The sequence below is a fragment of the Simochromis diagramma genome, unplaced genomic scaffold, assembly GCF_900408965.1.
Source record: "Simochromis diagramma unplaced genomic scaffold, fSimDia1.1 OVJJ01000216.1, whole genome shotgun sequence".
Taxonomy (NCBI): Eukaryota; Metazoa; Chordata; class Actinopteri; order Cichliformes; family Cichlidae; genus Simochromis; species Simochromis diagramma.
In genome coordinates, this window is record NW_024386883.1 from 16,270,505 (window position 1) to 16,295,877 (window position 25,373).

The following is a 25,373-nucleotide window of genomic DNA, read 5'->3' on the forward strand; positions in this document are numbered from 1 at the left end:
AGTTGTATTAACCAAAAATATGTTCTCATCCCAGTAAAACCCCATGATTAAACAATCTATTTCAAAGACCTTTTGTTTGGAATAATAAAAAAAAAATGTGTTCAACAAATTCTAGCATTAGAACTGATTTGTTTTTGTTATTGAAGTTAAGGCATCAGGCAGGAAAAGCAGCCTTTTTTTTTTTATTAGCTTAGAGTGTGGGGCCAATTTATGGGAAGCAAAGCACACCAGACCACCTTGGATAACTGACTGGACTCTAGGGGACAATCCTAATTGAAAGACATCCTCCCTAAGCTCTCCTTGCTGTTCCAACATCTGGTAAATATTACAAAACACGAGACACTTTACCAGTAAATGTGTGCTGCAATGGGATCTCTAATTATACTTACCTAAATTCAAGAGAGAACAACGATCAGCCATCAGTTTGCTCGGCTATCGTTTCACTTATTTATCAAGTTCTTCAGGAAGCAGTGAAACCGTTTTTTAAATACACCACGGCAAACATTAAAAATGCTGTTGTCATCTTACTGAACACAAGTGGATTTGTTTTGTGACTTTAAAAGCACAAAACTACAATTCAAACTGGCGCACCCGACATCATTAGGCCCAGGTAAAAAAATATCAACTGGGCTAAAGCCTGATTATTTTTTTCCATGTCATAGAGGGAGGATATCTCTAAAAACGTCATCCGAGAACTGTAGCTCTGCCTGTATCAAATCAAGACCACGTGCTGCTTGTGAGGGGCAACCTTACTTTTAAAGTTTGAAATAATATGGCGCCCGGTTATTTAAACGAACTCCTCAACATGTATGACCCCAAAAGAGCACTGAGATTGTCTCTTAGCACAACCAAGGTCTCGATTGAAGCGTAGAGGAGAGCGGGCCTTCGCGGTAGCAGCACCCAGACTCTGGAATAATCTGCCAGAGGAGATTCCTACTTCAGAGTCTATTCAGTCTTTTAAATCGCGTCTTAAAACTCACTTTTTTACTTTGGCTTTTAATTCGAGTTCAGTATGAGAACCATCAGGCATGTTTTATTTATTTTTTTTAATTGTTAATTCATTGTCTTCTCATTTATCTGTATTTGTTTCTAATTTATCTATATTTGTTTCTCTAGTGTTTTTTCTTGTTTTTAACCGATTGTGAAGCACTTTGGTCAACTGTACAAATAAATTTTGAATTGAATTGAACCAACCAGAAGACAGAGCTGGCATCATGCAACTTTGAATCGTGCATATCTATTCCAGTAGAATCCAACAATAAGATTGTCAACTTGGAAATAAGCATAACAGGTCCCCTGTTAGTGAACGTTTCCCAATTTAACCAAATAAATCAAGAAAAATAACCTTTAAAAAAAAAAAAAAAAGAATTCTGTAATATTTAGTTTTACAATTTTATAACTTTATAAAATGTGTTCTGTTTGAGACGATTGTGTGTTTATGTGTGTGTATGTAATGTCAGTTTCCTCTAAGTTGTGATTACAGACGTTGTACAACCCATTTCTACACATCTTAGTTGCAAATGCCCACAGGGGTCTGGGTTTGTGGAATAATGAGGCGAGTTTACTTTGCGTGTGAGTCCACAAAAAATGCTCAACTATTACCATCTCTAGCTGCCTTTGAATAATGTAAGCAAATACTTTTTGCCAGATGTGTGTCTTTATAAATGCACAAGCGTATACATTTGAAAATAACACATGACTTGAAGCTCTAGAGTTTGTGCAACACAAAACATCATTTTTTATTTAACATCTGGTCGATGCTGTGGCAGAGAGCAGCTAATGGAAGAGGGAATCTGGCATAACTGTTACTCCCTCCTCTGCATCGTCCTGCCAGTTCTCTCTCTTAAAAAAACAGTCATGTGAAAGAGGGCTTTAGTGGTTTGGTGTTAATAGCGGCTCAAAATGTGCAATAAGCCCCGGGGTTGATTTAACCTTACCACCCTGGAATTGTTTCACTTTTGACACTTTAAATTCACCAGTAATTCCTCCCTTTTCCTCCCCCTTCCTCCTCTCATCGGCAGCGGGTGAGCTGTAGTTAGCACACAACCCGGGGACGTCCACCTCTCTGTGAGACGCTCTTCTTCATTCTTCGTCCTCGCTGTTCTCGCTCCTCGTTCGCTGTTCGTGACTCCACTCTAGACATTCATCTCTGTCGCTTTGTGACACAAGAAGCATCATTTTTGTATTTTAGGGACAGAACCGCCTCCCGCCTCTGTATATCCACAGTTTCACAAAGAGCCGATTTGTTCTACAGGCTATAAGTGGGCGTTTGCCACCAGCTGAAAAGTGCTAGTGGATCTGCATCTGTGGCGAAGCTTAAAATGAGTACAGGAAAATGAAGAAGATGAAGAAAGATGTGCAATATCAGAGTCAGACTCTTGTTATATCATTAGAGTTGTTTTTCTTTGACTATTGTACTCTTAACATAATTAGTTTCTGCTCTAAATATTTTAGTACCTTGACCTGGGCAACAAAGAGATGCTAATAAAAAAGCCCTTGGGACACATTGGTTGAACTGATAAATATGCAGCGGTGTTCATGTTTGTTGCGATGGTTACTCTGCAATCTGGTCATAAAATCATCCTGTTTATACTTTGTTGCTAGACGATGTTCCTGTTAAGGGCTGGAGAAACATGCACCTGCTGCAGGGTCAGATCGGTGCTGAGAATTCAACGTTCATAACCATCACCATCAATCAGTCATAGCCAGCAAATTACTCATGTCCCCCCCAAATAACCACGGCGACTTTGAAAACACAAACAATCACCACTATGTGGAACTAGCGGCAAATAAAAAGTTTCATGAAAACTTGCCTCAACTTCTTTTATGGTGTCCTGTTCCTGAACTTCTGCCAGTGCACTTTTGCACCACTTGCAGTATTCTGCATTATGATGCATGCTGGATCTCTTCCATTGTGTCGAAATGGGAGCTATTTAGCCTTAGCATAATTTTGGGTAAGAAAGCAAAGCTGCAGCAATGGGGCAGGTTGCCCCAAAGCTGAGGTCGTTATCACAGATGTGACGGTTCGACACTTTAAAGATGAAAAAAAAAAAATGTTTCTGCTTTCACTCTTGACCTAATGTGACGGCTTCGGGCTTGGACACTGCAGTCTCTGCTAGTGGCATGTGCTGTTTGGTCTCTGGGTCATAGCAGGAGACCCAACTCTCATCACCGGTAATGATCCTCGACATGAAGGTTGTGTCAGTTTGACACAGAAGTTGATGTTTGCTTTCAGCACAAGTTTGATGTCCATGGTGAAATCACGCAATCACGTGAGTGGTGAGAACAGGACCTCTACAGAGTTGTCTAAACACGGCTGGAAGAGGAGCTGGAAGCCCCTCTGTGCTGCCTGAGGGGGAGACCTTCAAGGGGAGAGGAGCTAAACTTAAGCTACTTAAGAATCTGCGACGATCAGTTGGACTTCTCCTTTTGCTCTGATAGACCCACCTGTTTTCAGTTTGCATAGTTTCTATCATCGGTTCTGAAAGTGTGTTACATTTCTATCTGGACCAGAAGGGTCATCACTCTCACTCTTTGATATGAAAAAAAAAAAGCCTATCTACAAGATACTCTCCTTTTTCAAGGTGACCATATTGGATCCTGACATCTGGAAATAGTAAATGTTGCCTGCTAATAATTGTTTTTTAGGTTTAGGCTAAAACCTAAAAAACAAGCAATCCTTGATAGACTAATTGGAAGCACTCTAAATTCCACTGATGTGAAAACGTTTTAAATTGATCAAGCCTGACTGGTCTCATTGTGCAATTTGTTACAGATCATTTTCTTCATTTTAGTTTGAAAACACAAGCAGGGAAGTATTTTTAGCGATGGCCATGAAATTCCACAACAACTAAAATAGTAAAATGACAAGAATGCCTCCTTTTAGCATTTACATGATGGCTGCGCTTAGCGACTGCAACTGAAGGCCATTACAATAAACAATTCGACCAAGTGAGGAGAGAGTAGAGGTGGCAAATTCTTCCATGCAGCCTGGTTTGGATTGCACATTTTACAGGGCAAAGCCATATAGGCAGAAATCTATTTCTGCAATGCAGCGAAACACATCTGGGTGCAAGATGCATGCTAATCCCAAATATCAAGGAGCCCAGAGATATTAAGCGAACCTTATGTTGCAACAGATGTGAAGCACACAAAGTCATAACTGCAGCTCAAGTATATTTAATTGAGCTTTAGATGCAGAACTGTTGTAATTATGCAAATATATAACAGATAACCAAGAGCTGTTATTAGAAGCACAAAGCCTCAGGAGTTGTCAGTGTAGAGCTCCTTCTTATGTCTTAAAATATTTTTAAAAGCATATTTTCTGTATTGTAAGAGAAAACATTAGCTAACGTTGTACTGGTGGAACAGCTTAACGTTTGAAAAAGGGTTGATGGCCTTCGCTCCTATGAATATGCAAACATCCTCAGAAAAAAGCTTTGAGCAATTCTTAGACATTTACTGCTCCACGCAGTCTGCTGTATTATGCGCCATGAACAAATACGGTTTCATTACTGGCAAAATAGCGGATTTCAATACGCTAAACAACTCCGCCAAAACCACAAGAGAGTTAAGTACAAAGGCAGGTGTAGCTGGATGCTCTCAGCACTGCTTGGCTGGTTAATTTCTCTTTGCTTCCATAATCTTTTTACAACGCTCAATAATTGCCACTTTTCAAAAGGCAAAAAGGAAGAGTCCAGATTAGAAGAGTAATGGACACTTGGACTGGTCGGCTCTGAACAATCAGTAAGTCGCTGCAGACGGCGTAGGTGTTGATTGGATGTATGTGCAATGGCAAGCTGTCTGTGTGCAGAATGCTCTGCACACATTGTATACTGAAACTAGACCTGCTGAAGAATGAATGTGTGCTGATTAAAAGGAAAAATAATATTAAAAAAATATAAAATATTAAAAATTAAGTCAGGTTTGCAAGGAAGTAGAAAGTGAATGGCTATTAGACTTTTCAGAAATACGTAAAAATCTTGTACTGTACAGTTACTTGCTACTGTTAAATGACTAATCCCGCAAAAAAATTGCTAGAAAAACACAGGAAATGTACAGTAATGTAACATTTTATATAAACAAAACTGAATACTGTAACTGTTTGCATTCCAAAGTGTAGATTATTCTATTCTACACATTCTCTTCCTGTTTAAATAAATCACTGCAGTCCCGTAAAATACTGGTGACTGTAACAGCCCATATTTTAGTGTTCTTTAACAGTAACAAAGTGAAACATCTGTTTTGTGTGCCAGTACTTAGAAATAGGTATCAAGTATTTACAAAAATATCTAGAGTATAATGTATTTCTCATTTGCAATATAACAGACTGGCTCTTATTTACCAAAGCTGTGTTTTTTTCCACTGTATTTAGAGTTTAGTTGTAGTAGAAATGAGTCCCTGTTATTCAGAGCCTTACATAAGCATGTTGCAGCACTAACACATTGTCAGAGTTATATTCCACAAGGGTACTGAGCTTTTAAAGAAACCAACCAGTGTATTATTCTGCTTCTATGGAAGTCACACAATGGCTAATGTAATAGTCCACACAGAATTTGGCTCATAATATCAGACCTAGTGATGGTTGTACTAGAAAAATATTTTGTGACCAAATAATGTGTTATATTTCAAAGGCTTAAGGCAGAAACCTTCACTAACAGCTTAACTATAAACTACTTAATTGATCAGCATTTGAAATTAAATAATATTGAGTAAAATAAAATGAATATGAATTTTAAAAAATTACATCCATATGAATTTGTCATTACTCACCATGGCCAGAGGGATGATGGCCTGAATGTCCCGCTGCACTACCGTCAGTTCTGTCACGACTTTCTCTGAATCAGGTGGCGGGTTTTGTCCCTTATAATCAATGTTCCAGTTGATCCTTCTGGTTACCGAGAGGCTGGTGAAGTTCTCCATCTCAAAGTCCAGCTGCATCACCTCGACATTGCCCACAACATCCCTGCCAGACCGCAAGGAGACAGCCATCAAACAGAGCCCAGCGTAAATGTCAAACACTACTCATAGCAACATATTCATTCAAACGCAGGGGAGTGTACATAAGCAGACATTCTGGCAGCATATTCGTTTTCAGTGATGAAATTGTTGACTAGATAGTGCTTAATTATTAAAAATGTCATTTAGTGTGTGGTTGACACACTGCTTTTAATTTATTTTTAACGCTGTCCCCGAGTTACCCTTGAGTTGAAACGAAGAAATAATGCATTCATTAAGACTTCAGCGTGTGAAACACTGCAGCCAAGAGCTTTAGAGCTGAATAGATACTTCTCAGATGGCGCAGTTTCAGTATTTGTTCTTCACTCAAAGCGATTCTACATTTACATATCTGTAAGTAGAACTTTTTGTAGACCTTCAATAGAACACCATATATATAAGTTCTGCATCTAATCATATACATAAGCAGGTGATCACCTCCAAAATAAGGCCGTAGCTTTTTCTCTCTTGAATAGAAAGGAGCTGTTTGAAGATTGATCACAGTTTTGTGGTTGGATCAGTGAATCAATGGCCACAAAGCTGCCCTGGACAAGACCTCTGATTAAAATCTTGGCTCTAGGATTTGGTTTTTGCTCTAGTCAAATCAATGTCGCGCATTCAGCAGAGCTCAGAGGAGTTGTCAGCCATAGTCGATGATGACAACGCCCTATTGTAACTTTTCATTCAGTCGGCGGGATCATAAACAGCTCCTTCACTGTCTTCATCAGATTTCCTGACAGATACAAGGTAGATAACAATGCTATAGAATCTTAAAGGTCATAGCCAGGAGCAGACTGAAACATGAGTTTAGATTGGGTCATTATTCCACCCCGTTCTGCTCATGCAAACCAGCAGAATGCTAATATTGCTGGCTCACTCTACCGTCTGTTTAGGGATATCCAGATATCAGGTTTTTATTTTTACTTGGCAAGCAAATTACAATGTAAATTGTAGTATTTATAACAGCAATAATCTGACAAAATGATATAAAAATGTATATTTTCAAATGTAGCAAACATTTACTAGGAATACACCGATTACAGCAAAAAACACATGTAGAAAAGCAGTCATATAAAATAATCAGGATACACTTTTAGAACAGAGAGAGAGAGAGAGAGAGATACTTTTATATGTTTTTATATCAAAACATCAAGTACAAGTATCCAAAAACTTCAATTCAATTTCATTTATACTGCGCCAAATCACAGTAACAGTCGCCTCAAGGTGCTTTATATTGTAAGGTAGATCCTACAATAATAGATACAGAGAAAAACCCAACAATCATATGACCCTCTATGAGCAAGCACTTTGGCGACAGTGGGAAAGAAAAACTCCCTTTTGACAGGAAGAAACCTCCAGCAGAACCAGGCTCAGGGAGGGGGCGGGGCCACCTGCTGCGACCGGTTCAAACTGATCTTCAGCTCACACAGTGTTTTAGCTGGTGTTCTGGATCCACCCAGTTTCTGACTGGCACTTATTTTTCAGTATTCAACTGCATCACCTTTTAATTTTCTCCCTTTCTCAACCAGCACTACTTTGGCCGCCTTGCAGAGAGAAAGGGAGGATGTTGCATGTTGTTGCTGTTGTGTGAATTTATTTGTGTTTTTATGCTAATTGTTTTGTTTTTCTTACTAACTTTAAGTTTAGATTTAAGAAACACGCACTCAGTCACAAATTTCTTTGGTTTCTTGGAAAATTAAAGCGCTTTCTAACGGTAACATTTCAGACACGACAGCAGTATTTCTCGAGGTCTCGCACTGGAACTTAACACCCAGCCATCAGCAGACAGCATGCTGAAATTTTCTCATTTTAACTAATGATATGGTTACATTTTGAAAAATAAGGAACTATCTTAAAGGCAGGGAACAAAATAATTGGCATGTACTGTAATTACAGTGCACAGTTAAAGAAAAAACCTGATATTAGATGTTTTTAAATGTTCCTATATCCTTTACTTATATAAGAGTGTCAAAGGGGGCATTTATTGAGAAATAATAGTTTTCTAATGGTTTTCCTACTCACTTTATTAAGTTATCATATACAACGACTTATTCAGGGATTGAATTTAAATGAAACAGAGAGAAGGGTCTTGTCAATAACCAATCACTGCTCCCTAATCTCGCCAGCTTTCTCCTTCTATCCTAAGGTCTGAGTGTTGAGTCTGTGCAAGGAGATTGCAAATTCTGTTCTGCCTCTCACTTTGGAATAGACGTCATTAAATGGGCTGCAGATTTGCTTCTAACCGATCAATCGCTATTGGTAGGTAACCTGATTGTTCTCATGGCCATGCACACAAACTATCTGAGCACCATCACCCTTTGTGCCTCCATCTACCAGAAACTTTTGCTTATCTTTTTACTATCACAACCACGCCAACGATTCAAGACCCACAGCGGAACTTCTTATTATGAAAATTCTGCATGTTGGGCTTGTAATCCTCAGGTTCAACAAGCCTAACATTAAACAATCTCGCTGGTGGTGAAGAGGCAAATTAATTCTCTTTCCAGCTGCTGCGAGAATCATCCCACCCAAGCCTCACCTTTAGCGAAAACTGAAACAGTAGCTATCTGTCCTTCACAAAAAGCAGAAAGCCATCCCAGCATTCAGTCTGAGAGGCTTTTAATGAAAGCTGGATCAAACTCCATGTACAACCGTCCGCCCACAAAAGGTTCCTCTCAGGAACACCGAGATGAGATCTCAGCCTATTTGTCTCGACATCACTCAGTGAAAACAAACACCTCCGTCTGTCTGTGACACACTCAAACTGTCATCAATACGGCCCACTAGAGTGAGTGCAGGTACAGCCGCTCAATACTATGTTGCCTGCCACCATGCTGGAGGGAAGGAAAATGGTGTTCACAATACAGTGGTTTAGGTTAGAGGGCATGCTTCTTTTTTTATGAGAGTGAACTGCAAAATATGAAACTGTAGCTGAGAGCTGCAGAATAAAAGCTCGGATTTTTTGACTCAAAGGAGCTGTAGATTCACTTGACATTATGACATTAGTTTTTAGATCTGAATGGCACTGCTATCTGTTACCACATGGCTTAACATGGCCTCTCTGCCTCCTTACATTGCTGTTATCTGCATCGTGACTCCACAGAACAACTCCAGAGTATGAAATTCATGTTTCACTTTAGATTTTTGTCTTGCCAGTTAATGCCACTTCATTTTCTGCTTGGCTATATTACAGACAGAAAAATAATCTTAAAAGCAAAGAAATGCACAGTCAGCTCAGTCAAATCACAGCCAAGGTCTGGTTCAAATCCACGGGCCACCTGGGGTGTTTCTGTGTGGAGTTTGCAGGTCCTCCCTGTGCCTGGCATGGCTTCTCTCCGGGTCCTTTGGCTTCTTCCCACAGTCCAAGCACATGCACGTTAGGTTAACTGCTGATTTGAAATTGCCCATAGGTGTGAATGTTGTCTGTCTCTATGTGTTGGCCCTGTGATAGACTGTGGACCTGTCCAGGTGTTTACCCTGCTTCTCACCCGGTGACACCTGAATGACCCTGAATTAGATAAGTGGAAGAAAATCAATGAACAGGTATCAGCTCTAGTGTGTTTTGGTACACATTTTCTACAACAATCGTCTTCATCCGATGAATGTCCCCGTGTGCGTTAGCTACTTTTCTGGAGGAAATCCTGCACGGCAGACCCACTCATGTGACTTTTTCTCCCGTTTACAATTTTCCGATGGTTCACTTTGAAATGTCAGTGCTGTCACTGTCCTGCATTGATGCCCTGATTTCCCATTGCTGTAACCCGTCCACCACAACAACATACACCTAATTATATTAGCCCTAATTAATTCTCCTGCTGAACTAAATCAACCCAGACTCGTCCAACTCACTGTGTATGTGTAGTGTACCTCATTAGATAACACTTTTTAACTATTTTAATTGGGATCCAAATCAGTGTGTGTGTTTTTCACCAAATGAGGCCATTCTGTGGAGGAACCTAACATTTACATTTTAGGAGACAAACTCCAGCTGTAGACGATCACAAATACCTGCGAATCATAGTTAAACTTTAATTTGAGTCTTAAATTTTAAAACGTTTTATTATTACATTTATTCTGGCTGACTTTATATAGAAACAAAACGACATGTCCACACATCTCCCATATTCATTATTATGTTACAACATGGTCTAAATGGTTTAAACCTGTTACAGTTTTTATAAAAAAAGAACTTTAAAAGGTTTTCAATAAATAACCATCATCATTTTTTTATTTTACAGGCGCGGAGATTACTCCGTTTTTTGCTAAACATACTGCCTTATTTCTGATATTAAAGACAATACATACAACATTTAAATGCCCGTTATAGATATGGTTGTATTAATCAGTTCTGTGGGCACCGAGATGATTTTGTCCTCCTGTTGCCATCGTTGGTATGTTTTTTTTTTTTTTAATATCTGTAATGTTGTATGTTTATATGATAAATCCATTTTTTTATTTTGCTTTTATTATCCAGCCAGGAAATACTGATGAGTTACAGGTCTGTTACTAATGTACAGTGTGCCCATTAAAAAAACAGACTAATAAATACATACATAAAAGGAAAAATGAGAAACTAATACTAATAATAGTTACACTAATAATTAAGCTAGTTGTTTTTCTAGTTTTTAAACCAGCATCTATACAAAACAAAAGCTAAAGGCATAAAAAAATATTAATGTGGTATTATGTTATATGTTATAAGTGCTTAATTCATCATTTATATATCACTCCTCCTCCTTAGTGTCATTTATAAATACAGGTATGTTTATCCATCTGTTAATGTTACACCATGTACAGCTATCGCTGCCGCTACATCACTGCTAGTAAGAATCTTAACAGTAATCACAAAAACATGGTCATAATAATATCTGTATTATTAATAGAATACTAAGGAGGAGTAATGCTGTATAAATGATGACTTAAGCACTTACTAATGACTTAATGATGCTTAATGGTGTAAAATTATTATAAAGTGCTACCAAATTATTTAAGACATACATTTTGTGATTTGTAGCCTCGTCCGGGATATTAAGCACCACAACCATGTGACTGGTTTTCGGGAAGTGGACTTACAGTTCAACAATGCAGCTGTACAAAAAGCAGACTGTGATGAAGAAGTCAAACTAGACAGCGACTCCTTGAAGATGTAAACCATTTGGAAAGGAAGCCCGGATGGACTTTTTGGATCCATGGACACCTCCCCTTCTTAACGCTATCATGCAATTATTCACGATGACTCACTTGAGCTAATGATGGAGTCACAAAACTCAACACAAAGGCATTTTTAAATATTAGTGGGCGGTGAAATCTTAAATGTGTGATTTCACACCAAAGGGCTAAACGAAGGGAGAAACCATGGCTCAAGAAAGTCTGGCCTTGTCTCCATTAACTTAATGATGTTCTGTGTGTATAGCACAAAGTATATATTTTAAAAGCTGCAGCTCGGGGCTTTTTCAGAACTCAGGGGGATTTTCGTTCTTTGATCAAAGGTCTGTTTGAACTGATTAACAGGGAGTGTTCATTGGATCAAAGCGCTGCAAGGCAGGGTTACAAAAGCAGGAGAACAAAAACGATGAACAAAGAGTTGAAAATGGTTCATGCTTAAGTCAATGGCACTACAGCCCTTAAGTATGACTTTTTGAACATTTAAAAGAAAGTCAAAGTTTGCTTAAAATTTAAAACAACACTTCAACATGTGCTGTTTGACTAGAATGACAGGTTTCGGGTGGAAAAACGTGCCTTCGACAAGCTATGACACGCTTGTGTAATCCAGTTTCTTTATTTCTATTAAAGGACTTTTTAAAAAGCCCTAATGCTCACGTACACCAACAAACAGCTAAAGTTTGGGGCCTTAAAAACTCCTAAAACTGAGTTGAGTTGCTTTTCAGCTGCTGCTTTTCCCCACATCTCAGGAAAAAGCACTTTTCTGGATCATAAAACATGCCAACAAAGTAAACCGTGCATTGTGTTCATTGAAAGAGTCTTACTTGAGTGTGGAAACAGTTTGTGTACACAGGCCAACAGAGGACGCCTTTTGTGCTAAGAAACACATTTTCTCTCCTTTGCAGAGTCAAAAACGGGCAAACATCAGTGACGACGAAGCAGCTTTGCAAAACACTGTACTCGCCTGTCCTCCTGAAGCCTTTGTTAAGAGTCAATATTGGCATTTAAAAATGTTCTCAGAGTCTTTTCCCTGCTTCTCTTGTTTAACCCTGAATTATTAAACTGAACTAAGAAACATCTTATTAAATGACAGAGGCATTGCCACAGTGTTTTCAAGAACATTATTCATTTGAAACCCATTGACCGCGATCAATAATGCATCGGTTCATGTGGCGTTATCAACGAGCTGCTGTTAGAACGGGACCGTTCCAGATGGAGGGTTACAGACAAAGAAATATGTTGACTAATTCCAGCGCCGGCTGAAGTGCGAGCTGATGAGGACAGCTAAAGAATAATAAAGAGCGGAGAGTGATGAAGAGATCAACAACGCGCCCTGAAGGGAAAACATTGTCACCCCATTTCCTCAGATTCAGGTAATTTTGAGTAAACAAAACCAGATGTTCAAACAGAATTGGTGCTCAGATGTGTTCGCCAATGAGATGCAAAATGATGCTGCTGTGTGTATGCTTGTGTTTTTAGCAGAGTGCGTGTTTGTGCATGTGTCTGACTGAGACTGGTGACTTGCTTAGTGGTAACCAAAAAAACAAAAAAAAGCATATGAATGAGAACAATTATTGAACTTAGAAAACAGAATAGATTTCTCCCTATTACCACATTTAATTGGGTGATTAGGGAAAGAACTGTCTTGAGTATTCATGTATTTTTGGGCTCATTACTGTAAAGTCTTTGAGTCTTAGGCTTCTGCACATAGAGTCTTGCTTAAAATGTAAGAAATTTTCACCTACTTTCATGATTTAGCTCAAAGAAGTAAAAAGAGGAAGGAGCAGACTTCCTTTAGTCATAACAGAATAGAATAAAAAAAAGATTGCTTAAAGAAATGTGGGCGTGATAAGTCATTCCCAAAAGACGCCATTAAAATACATGTAACCAGGTTGTATGGCAACATTTGTCAGTTTGTTTTTGTCAGAATGAAAGAAGTAATGCCAATTTAGTTGTATTTTCGCAACTAAACATGTAATACATCCATTTACTTTAGAGTAGTCAATACTAAATTAAATGAGAAAATGCTGTTTTCTGTCTCACTAATAGACATCTTTTACTAGTTTGGGTTAGTTGACCCAAGTTCAGCACAGCTGCAAATTAAGACATAATCTAGACCACTGTAATAATGGTTATTAGATCTCATTCACTTTCTTGATCACTTGTTGTAGGGAGGTATGGTGAATGGTGGTCCAACCTATGGCACTATGATGGGCACAGGAGTTGACAACCACTTGCAATCACTAGATTAGGCTCCGGTTAGACAGACATAGAGACCAGTCACATTTACTTACTTCTTCAGAGAGTGTGTTCCATGCCACCTATTGGCAACTGCAGCAACCAACCAAGGAGAGTTTTGGTGCAGCATCTTCTGCTTATTTGAATCAAATTCACGCTAATGACTATCAGTAACCTCCAGTAGCTATTCCCCAGCTGGTTGCAGAATACATACTTTTCCCTAGTGACTGGCGATTACCTGTGGGTCATTGACTGGTCCATCTAAGCCTCTGTCACTGTGGCCTAACATGCATGTCTTTGGACTGCTGGAGGAAACAAGAGCATAAAGAGAAAGCTAACTCTGACCCAGGGGAAACATGGTAAACTCCAGCAGACAGACAGGCTGATTATCAGGGCTGAATCTCAAATCTTTGTCCTCCTAGATTAAGAGCAATCACTGTCAAAATGCTATTTCTGTCTCAAGATAGAACGACTTGTGTATTCAAATTTCCTGAATTTCTGTATGAGTCATGCTGCCCAGTAGTAACATAAAAGAAAAAAAAAGCCAAAGCGGCTTTGCCACATTTGTGAAAATGGCAAACAAGCCAACAGTTTGATATATATATACATACATATATATATACATATGTATGTACATATATATGTATGTATATATACATATATATATACATATACATGTACATATATGTATATGTATATATATATATATACATATACATATATGTATATATATATATATACATATACATATATGTATATATATGTATATGTATATATATATATATACATATATATGTAGAGATATAGATAGATAGAGAGATAGAGAGATAGAGAGAGAGAGATAGATAGATACTGGCTTTGATTGACTTGAGAGTTATTTTTGTTTACTCTTATTTTTTTTTTAACTCTTCGATCATTTTTAAAGACACATAAAATAAAATGTATTCTTATATCTATGAAATGACTTTGGGAATACAAATAATTTGCCAGTGTCACAAAGTACATAATTAATAAAGCATATCGGTCATTTCAAGTTCAATTTAGTGTTCGAACTGTCTGGAAATACCATCGTAAAAAATCACAACCCCAAATATAAGCAATGTGAACGAATTTCACAACAGTTTTCATGGCGTGGGTGCCTTTTATATAAAACGGATTTCAAGCTCATGTTCAATCGATTTTATGGGAATGAGGCATGAATCCCCGACTCCACTGCTTGACTTTAGAGGCTCATTGTTTGCTGGTTTTGCTCTAGGTGGCCACTCAATTGACTTGGTTTTTGAGAAAATGCAGTGTGACACACTGTTTTTCTGTCCATGCTTGACCCCCAACTGGACATTTCCCACATGGTGACAGGGTAGCAAAGACTACATGACACGGGTCACTAAATATAGCAAGGACGGCTGTCGCTAAGGAGGCGCTAAGAAATAAACAAGAGAGAAATGGTGGACCTCTTTCTCAGGTGAGGTTATTCTGTTTTCTTCCTTGCTGCTCTTTTCCTCCTCCCAACCATCAGGACTCCGCAGGGATGTCAATATATAGACCAGCAGTTGCTAACGTCTCTAGCCAAGCTCCCAGTCCTTCAGGTCTTAATAAATTGAACACATCACATAATGTGATTTATAGTTGCTAATTTTTAGTTGCTTTCCCTCAGTGGATCAAGCTCGCAGGCTGGGAGAACTGCACTCTTGTAAAGACCCATAATGGATGTTCACTGTGTTATTGTGGAAGCACCTGTTTACAGGGTGTGTGCACCCAACGTTAATAGCAATTAAACATATTTGTGCATTTGCTCAGATTTTTTGCTTTTATTTTTTACCAATAAAACAATAATGAGGCAAATAGATTTTTAGGTTTATTTTAAAGCATTTCTCCTGGACAGTTTTTAAAGATTACTCTGTAAAAACCCAGAATCTCTACTGCCAGTGCATTCCATTAGAACCATAACACCAAAGAAATGATGACCTTCCTTCCTTTCATTTTCCTTTCATCGGGCTAAGAAGGATATTCTAGATCTTCTCCTCAGCAACATTTTCCTAGAGCCTCTCCCGGGGTTTCCTGAGACACTCCCAGGGAGGATGATATAATCCCTTCAGTGTATTCTGGGTCTACCCTGGAATCTCCTCCCAGCTCTGCTGGGCGTGCCCGAAACCTCCTGGAAAAGGCACCTATACGGGATCCTAATCACATGTCCAAACCGCCTCAGCTAGTGCCTTTTGGTACACTGTCTTCACTGTGTATATCATCCACATCTTATTTCTAAGGCTGAGCCCGTCTATCCAACAGATACATTTCAATTACCACCCAGAGCTCATGATGACTCATGATGGGGGGATTTTGAGTCCATTTCAAAGGACTGAAAAATTCGCCAATGTGACTGCTTTTGATGTTGCTCTTCTAATTATCTGTTATTGCATATGATTCGGATCTTTGTTCACTTGCCTGTAACAAATTTCAGTTGTATTATTTTCCTCTTATTTTGTTATATATTTGGTCTGGATCAGAGTCAATGATGGATGCACGGAGAGCCGGGTGGGTTGCTGGGTTTGGAGAGAAGTGAGGGGGGCCTTTGGGGGGGGAGCTAATCTGAACGAGTAAAAGGTGAAATCTGGAGCAGGGCACCCAGGCCTGAGGAGCAGAGCTGATGAGGCAGAGGGCTGCAGATTGGGGAGGAACAGCATGGATGCTGAATGAGGTCTGGTGTTAGAGGAGGTGGATGACATCATAAACTCTCACTGTTCTACTTTCACAATGATAGATCTATTAAAACGTGCTTGTTATTTTGTTGTAGCCTCCTGTGGTTTAAAACGCAGCCACCGACTGGTTCAGTCTGACTCACTGCAAGCTCTCCGTTTTTAATACTTCCTTTATATTAGCGTAACTAATAGGCCTGCCACACCTTATGTAAAATTCATTTTTAGCTTTTTCATAATGTTCTTCATCTGCAATAATTGAATTATTCAGATGTGTTAGTTATTATATTGTTTGCTGTACCCGTTATTAGTGGATGCTAAAATAACTTTTACCTTTCTGAACTGTAATGAAATCATTTGTAAAAATAATAAAAGCCCTAAAACTTAATCTCACATATTTCTAACAACTTAATTTCTTTAAGAAATGATTTCTTCTCTGGCTTTGCTTCTGTTCTTGCAGTTTTGTAATGTTTGGGGCTCTGGTGTTAAAACATTAATCTAATTGAAACCTCTTAATTTCAGCTCAGTTCCCCTCTCCCTACCAGCCTGATCTAGTGCAATCCCTGCATTACTGCTGGCCTGTACGCACCAATCCACCTGACAACCTGACGGTCCATTTTATCATCGCTTATGAACAAGATCCTGTTGAGCTTTTTAATTATAGCATTTCATTGACTGGAGTATCAAATTTCAGCTTAATTACTTATTACCTCTGTTGTACTGAGACAGAGGAACACACCGCGCAGGCACTAAAACAAACCAGCAAACCCTCTTTGCAGGGCCTCATTCCATACTGTAGTTTGAATTGTTTTCGGTAAATCGGACCTTTAAGTGCGTGGAAGAAAAGTTATCGGAGCATCCCGTACACGGTTCACCTCCATTTACCGGTTAAATCAATTAGGCTGTTCCTAAACGCATGCTAACGAATGCATTAAGCTGTATGCAGTTTAGACTGCATTAAGCTTGCAAATCTCTTTGCAGCTCTACTTTATTTACCAAGTTGCATTTACCATAGAATCTGGCCACACAGAGTCCATTACTATCCCGTCAGACACCACAGGACCACGACTGGGTGGTGTTTTTACTCTTTTGAGAAGCCTGAGGTGTAATTACTGCTCTCAGACAAGATCTAATCTCAAAGGTATTTTAATGCCAGCAGTCACAATCATCTACCTCATCTCTCCACGTAAACTAAATTGACGGCAGATGTAGTGAGACTAAGCAGATAATATCTTCATTCATTTAACTTTGGCCTATAAGGCAGAGGCTGCTTTAGTCACTGGGACAATGGTGTGTTTTATCTTCTGTCTGAGCATATGCTTTTAGAAGCTGCCTTTCATCAGGTAACTATGACTGATTAGTCAAAGGAAAATAGATCTTTTGTCCATAGTTAAGGAAGACAAATACCACCGTCTCTGTGTAGCTGGAGCAGGAGCAGAAATCAACAGCTGCAGCGGCAGTAGTTGGTTAGACAGACCCAGTGTGTTTAGGCCCAGGGCTGTTGACTTACCCCTGCTTGACTGCTTTGTTCTTGTTCACATCGATGGTGGTGATGGAATGCTTGGCGCCAGACTGCACCTCCCATTCAACCTTCCACTGGGGGCTCTTCGAGTTGGTTTGGAGCAGGTTTACCCCCTTTTTAGCTTTGACCCTGCAGGAAAGTGGCGAGAGAGAAAAAATAATGGAGGAGGTCAATTTTATTAAGGGGGATGATTTATGTGCAAGGTCAGAGGTGGATACCCTCTCTGTGCTACAGGCCTCCTCCCCTGGATTGCGTCATGGCAAAAGCAATTCCACAGATGAATCAATAACAAAGATGAATGAAGATGACAGTGCAGTGATACATGAGAGCAGAAAGGTAGGAGCACTTCAGGTCAGAGTGCTCACTTACACTCTCTGCAAAATCAGATCTACAAAGCTTTTTACTGAACCCACTGGATATTCATTTCGAATTAACACCTGAAAGCCACAAGCTTCGGTTCACCTGCTTTTTGAGAAAGTTCATACACACCATTGAGCTTTTACTGAACTGCATTTCACATTAAAACAAAATAAGCCACCTTTAAAACTCCTAAAAACTGTTGATTGAGTCTCATGTGCAATCTCCCTTCCTTAGCCCTTAGCTCTTCAGGGAGAACACACTTTATAGATAGGTCAAGGTCACCAGCACGAGTCCTTGAGATGATTTTTTATTTATTTATTTTGGCTTGTTTGTTGCTCCAGCACTCTGCAACAAGGAAGAATGTTTGAACCTGGAAACCAAACATACTCCCTGCTGCCTCTTAATATTTCAGGTATTCACATTAAAAAGGCCAGACCCTAAAGTGTACTGAGTGGAGTGTTGTGAACACTGCAGTGTTTTACTGCCCCCCTGTTAGGCTTTAAAATGAATTCAGATATTTTTTAAGACTATTTATAATATTTACACGTACATGCACAACAGTTCACTTGATAAATATTGTAGAACTTTACATAGTTCTGTAAATAAAACCATTCTCTCCCCCATCTCCAAAACTATTCTACATAATAACCCAAGGGCCAAAGAAGTAATAACAGTAAATGTAATGCACATACTGTATGTGTGCGTCTTCCAAACATCTACATCCGCAATCCTACTCATCCACACATACAGTCATGTACGCATGGCTGCACCAACCAATCTGCACGTGCATGCACTTCTATATACATTCATAACGCTGCATTGTCTGCAGAGATTTTATACACAGTGAACCAGATGTGCAGAGGCTATAGATGCATACAAAATAAGACTATGCAAATGCATAAAGCTGTAGCACGCTGCAGCTATACAAAAACATGCCCCAACATCTGCTCAAGGATTGTGCACGCTTGCCGGAGCAACAACTAACACCAAAAGAAGAAAAAAAGGGATGAGAGACGAAATAGTTAACGCAGTAAACACATAAATAGCTACATAAATGGGTAGAACTCTTGAATTTTATGGTATAGTAAAGCTACAATAACATGCGACACAGTTGTTTCCCTTTTCTCCAGTAAAATGTTGTGATTTGAAGTATACATAAGTCCTGCAGTATTTAAATTTAGTTCATAAATATTTGAAGTAATATGATTTCCAGTTGCAGCAGCAGATTTATGCTTTGCTTAATGCTGAAAGATGATCCGCGATAAAATAAAAGTGAGTGGGTCTGTGCAGTCAGGATTGCTTTTAAATGACAACATGCTCTTTCAGGATGGTCCGCGGCCCAGGAGTTAGAGCAGACTGCACACTAATTGGAAGGTATTTTGATGGTTTAATCCACAGCTCCCCTGCTCTGCATGTCTTTAGGCAACAACGGAAACACAAAATTGCTCCTGATGCAGCCATTGGTGTGTTTTTTCCCCCAAGATTTGATCCTTGTTTTGGTTTAACAGACAGCCTTTCTTTTTTTGTTGTTGTAATGTTTCCATTTTGCTTGTCTCATGTGTTTCCTTGTTTTTCTCTCCCTCTGTTTTGCATGCTGTCCTGATTTCCTGTTCTTACTTACTTAAGCGGGACTCCTGTGGTTTCACTTCCTTTTTCGTCTCACCAAACTAAACCTAAAATTGTATAGCCTGCCTTCAATAGTGTCACCAGTGTCAAATCAGGCCTGTATATAAGACAGGACAAAATGCAGCTGTACATCTGCACTTAAAGGTTAAAGGTCACTCTATTGAGGATGCCAGTGTTCACATTTTGGACAGATGGTTTAAAAGAGACGTGAAAGAGGCCGTCTATGTCCACTGTGAACATCTTTGAGCAAAGGGGACGGCTTACGATACTAACTGTCTGCACCTACAATCCACTTTTGAGATCCCTTCCCAGGCTCCTCAACTCCCACTCACATCTTGCATCAGGTAACCTCAATAAATCACATTGGGTGGAGCAAGGTCTCACAGTGGTTTCACTCAAAACCACTGGTGATAATGACCCACGCTTTTTTCACACCTTAGCTCATGTGATGAAGCACATGTTTAATAACAGAGGGTCAACGAGTCTCTTAAGGTACAGCCCCCCCTAGGGTTTAAATACCCGGGACTCTCCACTATTTGGCTTTAGAACTGAAGAAGCCTCTTGGATGAGCGAAACATCTTTACGAAACTTAAAGAAGTCACTTTGTTTCTAAGCTCCTAAGACCTTTTTCTAGTCATACTTTACCCATCAGTTGTTGAGATCACCTGGTTTCTCGTGCTATTGGTAACCTTTTTGGGCGACATTTTTACATTTTCTAGAGAGTTGTTACAAAATACCACTGTCTGATAGCAGACACCTTTGAATTGACCGATATATTTCATTAAAGTGTTTACAGAGAGAATTTTTTAGTTGTTATTTCTTTTTAAAGAAGCTTTTGTCTTCCCAGTTATTGTGATTTCTGGTTATTTGACCACAGAGCCATGCCCCAAATGATGTAACATGGAAAAAATCCAGAGCTCATTCTTAGACAAATGCAGCCACTACAGATTATTGATCTGATGGTTTCATTTTCATGAAACACAAGACAGAAGTGAATTATTAATGCTTTTGGCTTTTGCTTCTGTGCTTTATGTCTTCTAGACTATTCATTACTATGTTAGTCTACTTTGAAAATGTGCCTGCATATGCTCGGAAAATACTTTGTATTCTGTGAAAAAGAATAAATAACGATGTAATATTATTATGTAGTTTTAGGAGGTTGTCACCAAGGTTATTATCGTTAACGAAAACTAACGAAATAACGAAAACTAGAAGTGAAAAAACATTTTCGTTAACGGAAATAAAAATAAAAACAAAAAAAGGAAAACTAACTAAAACTGTAATGAGTGTTCACAAAACTAACTAAAATTAACTGAATTTATAGCAAAAATGTGTTTAGTTTTCATTGATGTGTGCGTGTCATACAATAGTCAAGGGTGAAAATAAAGTTTAGTTTCCAGATTTTTTTCTTGCTGTGTCTCATTATGTCAGCAGGTGGCAGTACGTTAGTCGAGTCGTCTGTGTTGCTGCTCCGTCCACGCGCAGAATCATGTCAGGAAAAGTCGGGAGAAAGCGCCTGAGTCCAATTTGGGATTACTTTGAATATGACTGTGTTTTGGATAAAGCAAGTGTCTTGTAGTGGAAAGAGACAAATTATGAGGGACATTTCTAAAGGGAAAAAAATCCCACAAACCTTAAAGTGCACTTGAAAAGCTCACACAAGAAGGCTAACCTAGCTTACCTTGAGAAGGTAAGGGAGCACACTCAACCCTCATCCCCAGAAACAGAAGCTAACCCCAGGCAAGGCAGCGTGATGCATCCCGAGACAACAGGACTGGGACATCTACATAACTGTGTGAGTCAATTGCCTTCAAAAAGTTTATCAATTCACTTGAACCAAAATTACGAACACCCGGTGCTGCAAGAGTTAATAGTCTCATTGGGGCCAAGATATACATTTTATAGTTACCTGGTATCAATGGTTGTTCATCTGCCTTTATTTATTTATTTGTTTAAAGAACCCATAGGTGGAAATGTGAGCTGTCTGTCTCTGCGTGTTAGCCCTGCGACAGACAGGCGACCTGTCCAGGGTGCAGGGTATGGCAGCTGGAATAGCAACATACCCAAGGATAAGCAGAAGAGAATGACTGATATGATGAAACTGGGATTTTGTTACACTTAATTTTCGCAAACACAACTAAAACTATAACTGAAGCTAATCAAAACTAAACTGAAACTAAGGATTTTCAAAAAAATAAAAACTAAACTAAACTAGCAAACAATTGGTAAAAACTAATTAAAACTGATATAAAATTGAAAATCTGAAGTCAAAACTAAATAAAAATAAAAACTAATGAAAATTGCAAAACTATTAAAACCCTGGTTGTCACTCTGCTTAGGACTATGTTACTGCCACTTGCTGCTCTCCTGTTAAAGTAAAATTCTGGTGATCTTTATGATTGTTCCCGTGTTTACAGAAACATACTGTTGTTTTTCTCTTCTCATCATGACATCACTCTGACAAACATCTCTTTCTGGACAGACTCCATGAAAGCATTACCCAAATCATATTTTTCTCCCAAGTGTCTCATTTCCATTTGAAAGTTTGAGGCCCCTGCAACATCTATCAGATCATTGCATCTATTTCTCTGACAGATAAAAATTCTGAAGTGCCACTGAGGTATTTCCATTTGCTTCACCAACCTGCGCTCATTGCATCGACCACTCATCCATGATTTGTGAAAGCAACTGACTTCCAGCTGAAGTTCCTCCCTCTTTAACCAGAATAGGCACACACCCCATGCAGAAAATGTCTTTCTTCTTATAGTATTAAACTAATTACAGTGATTATCTTTTATCTTTAATGGTTTTAAATACATAAAAGGTATTTAAATGTTTGAACTAATTTCATTAAATCTAACTGTGGCCCAATCTCAAAGCCCTTAGACTCCCATGTCAAAATCTCCAACTTCAGAGCACAAAGAAACATGTTTGCAGACTTGTACAAACAGTTCTGTTCACTATATCCAGTTTCCCGCTCATGATGACTGTGTGTTTGTTTTTTTAAAACTCTTTAAACTATATTGATGCTTCAAGTTATGGATGATTATGGGTTTTGACTGCTTTGACTAACGTGTCGGCACAGGCAGCCTTTGGCAGGAGCTATCTGCTAGGCATTCACTAAGGCCTTATTCACACACTTCCGACCTGTCAATGACCATCTGGCAACCACCAGTCACAAGGGAAAATGTGTATTCCCAGCGACAGGCGGGTCACTGTGGAAAAATGGAGATCACTGACCAGTCTGTGTAACTGGGACTTTCGCAATTATTTTTCCAGCGGCTGCCGTTAACCTCCAGGAAGCACTCACAACCGTATGGGGAATACTCCCTTTTCCCTCAAGAACAGTGGTTCCCAGATGGTTAATGACCAGTCTCTCAGCTTGTATGACTGAGGCCTTATTGATCCCACATCATCCCCATGACTGGTGATGGACAAAATGACTTTTAATGTTACCCGGTTTGTGGTCACATGTCTACAAAGACCCATAATGGGGTTGTATTGAATACCCAATCCGGTCGTTAAGTGATGACGTGACGAATCCTACTTCCGGGCGCAAAGTAGTCTGCGTTTAATATGGCTTTTGTGTTGTTAACATGTTTAATGTTTTGTATTTTCTTCTATTTAATCTCAAAAAGCTCCTAAAACAGTCAGTGATCACTGTTGACCTCCCTCGGCTTTTATTAACGCTAATCATTTATTTAAGCCCAGTTTTTAAAACCTTAGGATGTAACTACAGCCCAGCCCATGCAGCAGTATATGAATGACTAACCTCGTATTGTGGATGGATTATCTCAGTTGTTCTCCTGGCTGAAGTTTGGTCCTTTTACAGCATCCTGCCATGTGATTACATTTGTTCCTGACCACCGAGAACACTCACGTCAACTTTTATCGAGTGGGAAAAAAGTTAGGATGTTTATATTATGCTAACATAGCTGTGTCGCTAGCGGTCACGTAGCACATCATTAGCTACAGCTAGCCAAACTTCAGTAACCCTACAAATGTCACTGCTGTTTAGTTTTCTGTCTTCATTTATGTTGGAAGTGATAACAGAGCTGTACGTTTTAATTTGTTTCCAAAACCCCGCAGTCAGGACATGCTATATTGTATTTAGATAGAAGCTAGCGAGCTAACTTCCTGCTAACTTCTCACTCCATTAAATGTCATAAATTCCGTTTTCATGGATGCCTGGATGTTAAACTCAATTGTTACACCTGCAGCGGAGTTTAGGCCCAGACACGGCTAGTGACGTCAGACTTAACAACAGGATAGTGACTGTATTGTTGGCTAGCAAGCTGCAGTGGTTGCCAGCAGTTTGAGAAAGATACAAACTACTGCCACCACTCTGCAAACACTGCTTTTGTGATCTTACAAAACCCTTACAAAATCTTTCATACGACCATTTTCTGGTTCGCATTCTCTGTGGTTAAGTTTGGTTCGACCGAGGTACAAAAAGGTAACAGGGTGAGGCTTTTTCCAGGACATCTTAATTCGCAACACTTTGCCTGAGATCACTCTTTTTTGTACAATCCAGGCTCTGCTTCAAACTACAGATTGCATGTTCTTGTTTTTCACATGCTCGCCTCCACAGAAGCCAAGGTCAGGCATGGCTTTCTGCACTTCAGCAGGTCCGATCACTGATAACATCTAAGGGTGAAACCTGGGAGAAAGCTAGTAAGTAGATCTTAAGTCAAGATTATATAAAGTATATATTTGAAAAATGTATCTTGAAAAAAATGATACTTTACTTTTTTCGTGTTTGTTGTGAGTGACTGTGTGGGAAGGGTTGTATAAAGAATAATGATTCACGAGCATGCGAGATGCAATATTGACAGATGCTGTAATTACTGAACTACAAGAAAGCGCTGTATTAATTCTTGCATCAAAGACGGTGTATTTTACACTCTGTTTCAAAACAATATTTCTTGCTATTGCAGCTCATATTTTGTTCTTTCATCAAATCTCACACATTAGAGAAAATACAGTAATTATCAGACACGGTGCGTCAAGGGGAGATGAAACAGAAATATGTAACGTTTAAGAAACCATCCTGATCGGGTGTGTTGCCTTTGATGTGAGCTGAAACGGGGAGGCGTAATACCCTCTGACGCTCTCTAAATGAGGTGACCCAGTTGCTACTTTATTAGCAGAGCTTGTAAAGATACTGATCATAAAGGACGATAATTACAGATTATTGTACAGCAGACCCATTTCCAGCGCATTTCCTGGTAAGGATGCAACCCTGACGTGTAATACTCGTATTTGTATTCATGACCTACACTCACCAACAGCGTATAAAAGCCACTACATATTAATCACCTTATGAGAAAGCCTGCATATTGTGCTGCATCGATGTTTTTCATCAGACAGTCCTTTTCACGGACTTTGCTTCATTTTTGCACCACAAATGAGAGGGGATGAAGCACTACCCACGGGAGCACCACATGAATCAGGCTCCCTGTGGAACGGTGTTAATGCTGATTAATGAAAGAGCATTACAAATGGAAAAGCTGCAAGGCAGTAACCAGCAATAGCGCACGCCCAAATTCTGAGAATCTGCGTGAGCCCTGCTGCTGCTCCTACACAGGGAAAGTGGAGAGGCAGTGTGAGCCACTTCAGTTAAGACAGAGCTATTACTTACTCATTCCACACAGATGCCTTCTGCCATGGCAACACCTATTAGACTTCGAGACGGCTGACGGACTGCTAAACAGGAGAGCTTTTGGTAAACACATTCCAAGCTGGATTTCTGAGCTGCCTGTAAGATCTCCTTG

The 25,373-nt window shown here is 39.3% G+C and overlaps 1 protein-coding gene across 2 annotated transcripts in view; it reads right to left on the reverse strand.

Moving 5' to 3' along the window:
- tmem132e (transmembrane protein 132E) overlaps positions 1-25,373 on the reverse strand; it is a 409,943-nt gene that overhangs the window by 51,759 nt on the left and 332,811 nt on the right. For both annotated transcript variants that reach the window (XM_040032498.1, XM_040032497.1), the window contains exons 3-4: positions 17,602-17,742; positions 5,773-5,965 (exon numbers count right to left, since the gene is read on the reverse strand). In XM_040032498.1, coding sequence (XP_039888432.1) covers positions 5,773-5,965; positions 17,602-17,742 — 334 coding nt within the window. The remainder of the gene's footprint in view (positions 1-5,772; positions 5,966-17,601; positions 17,743-25,373) is intronic.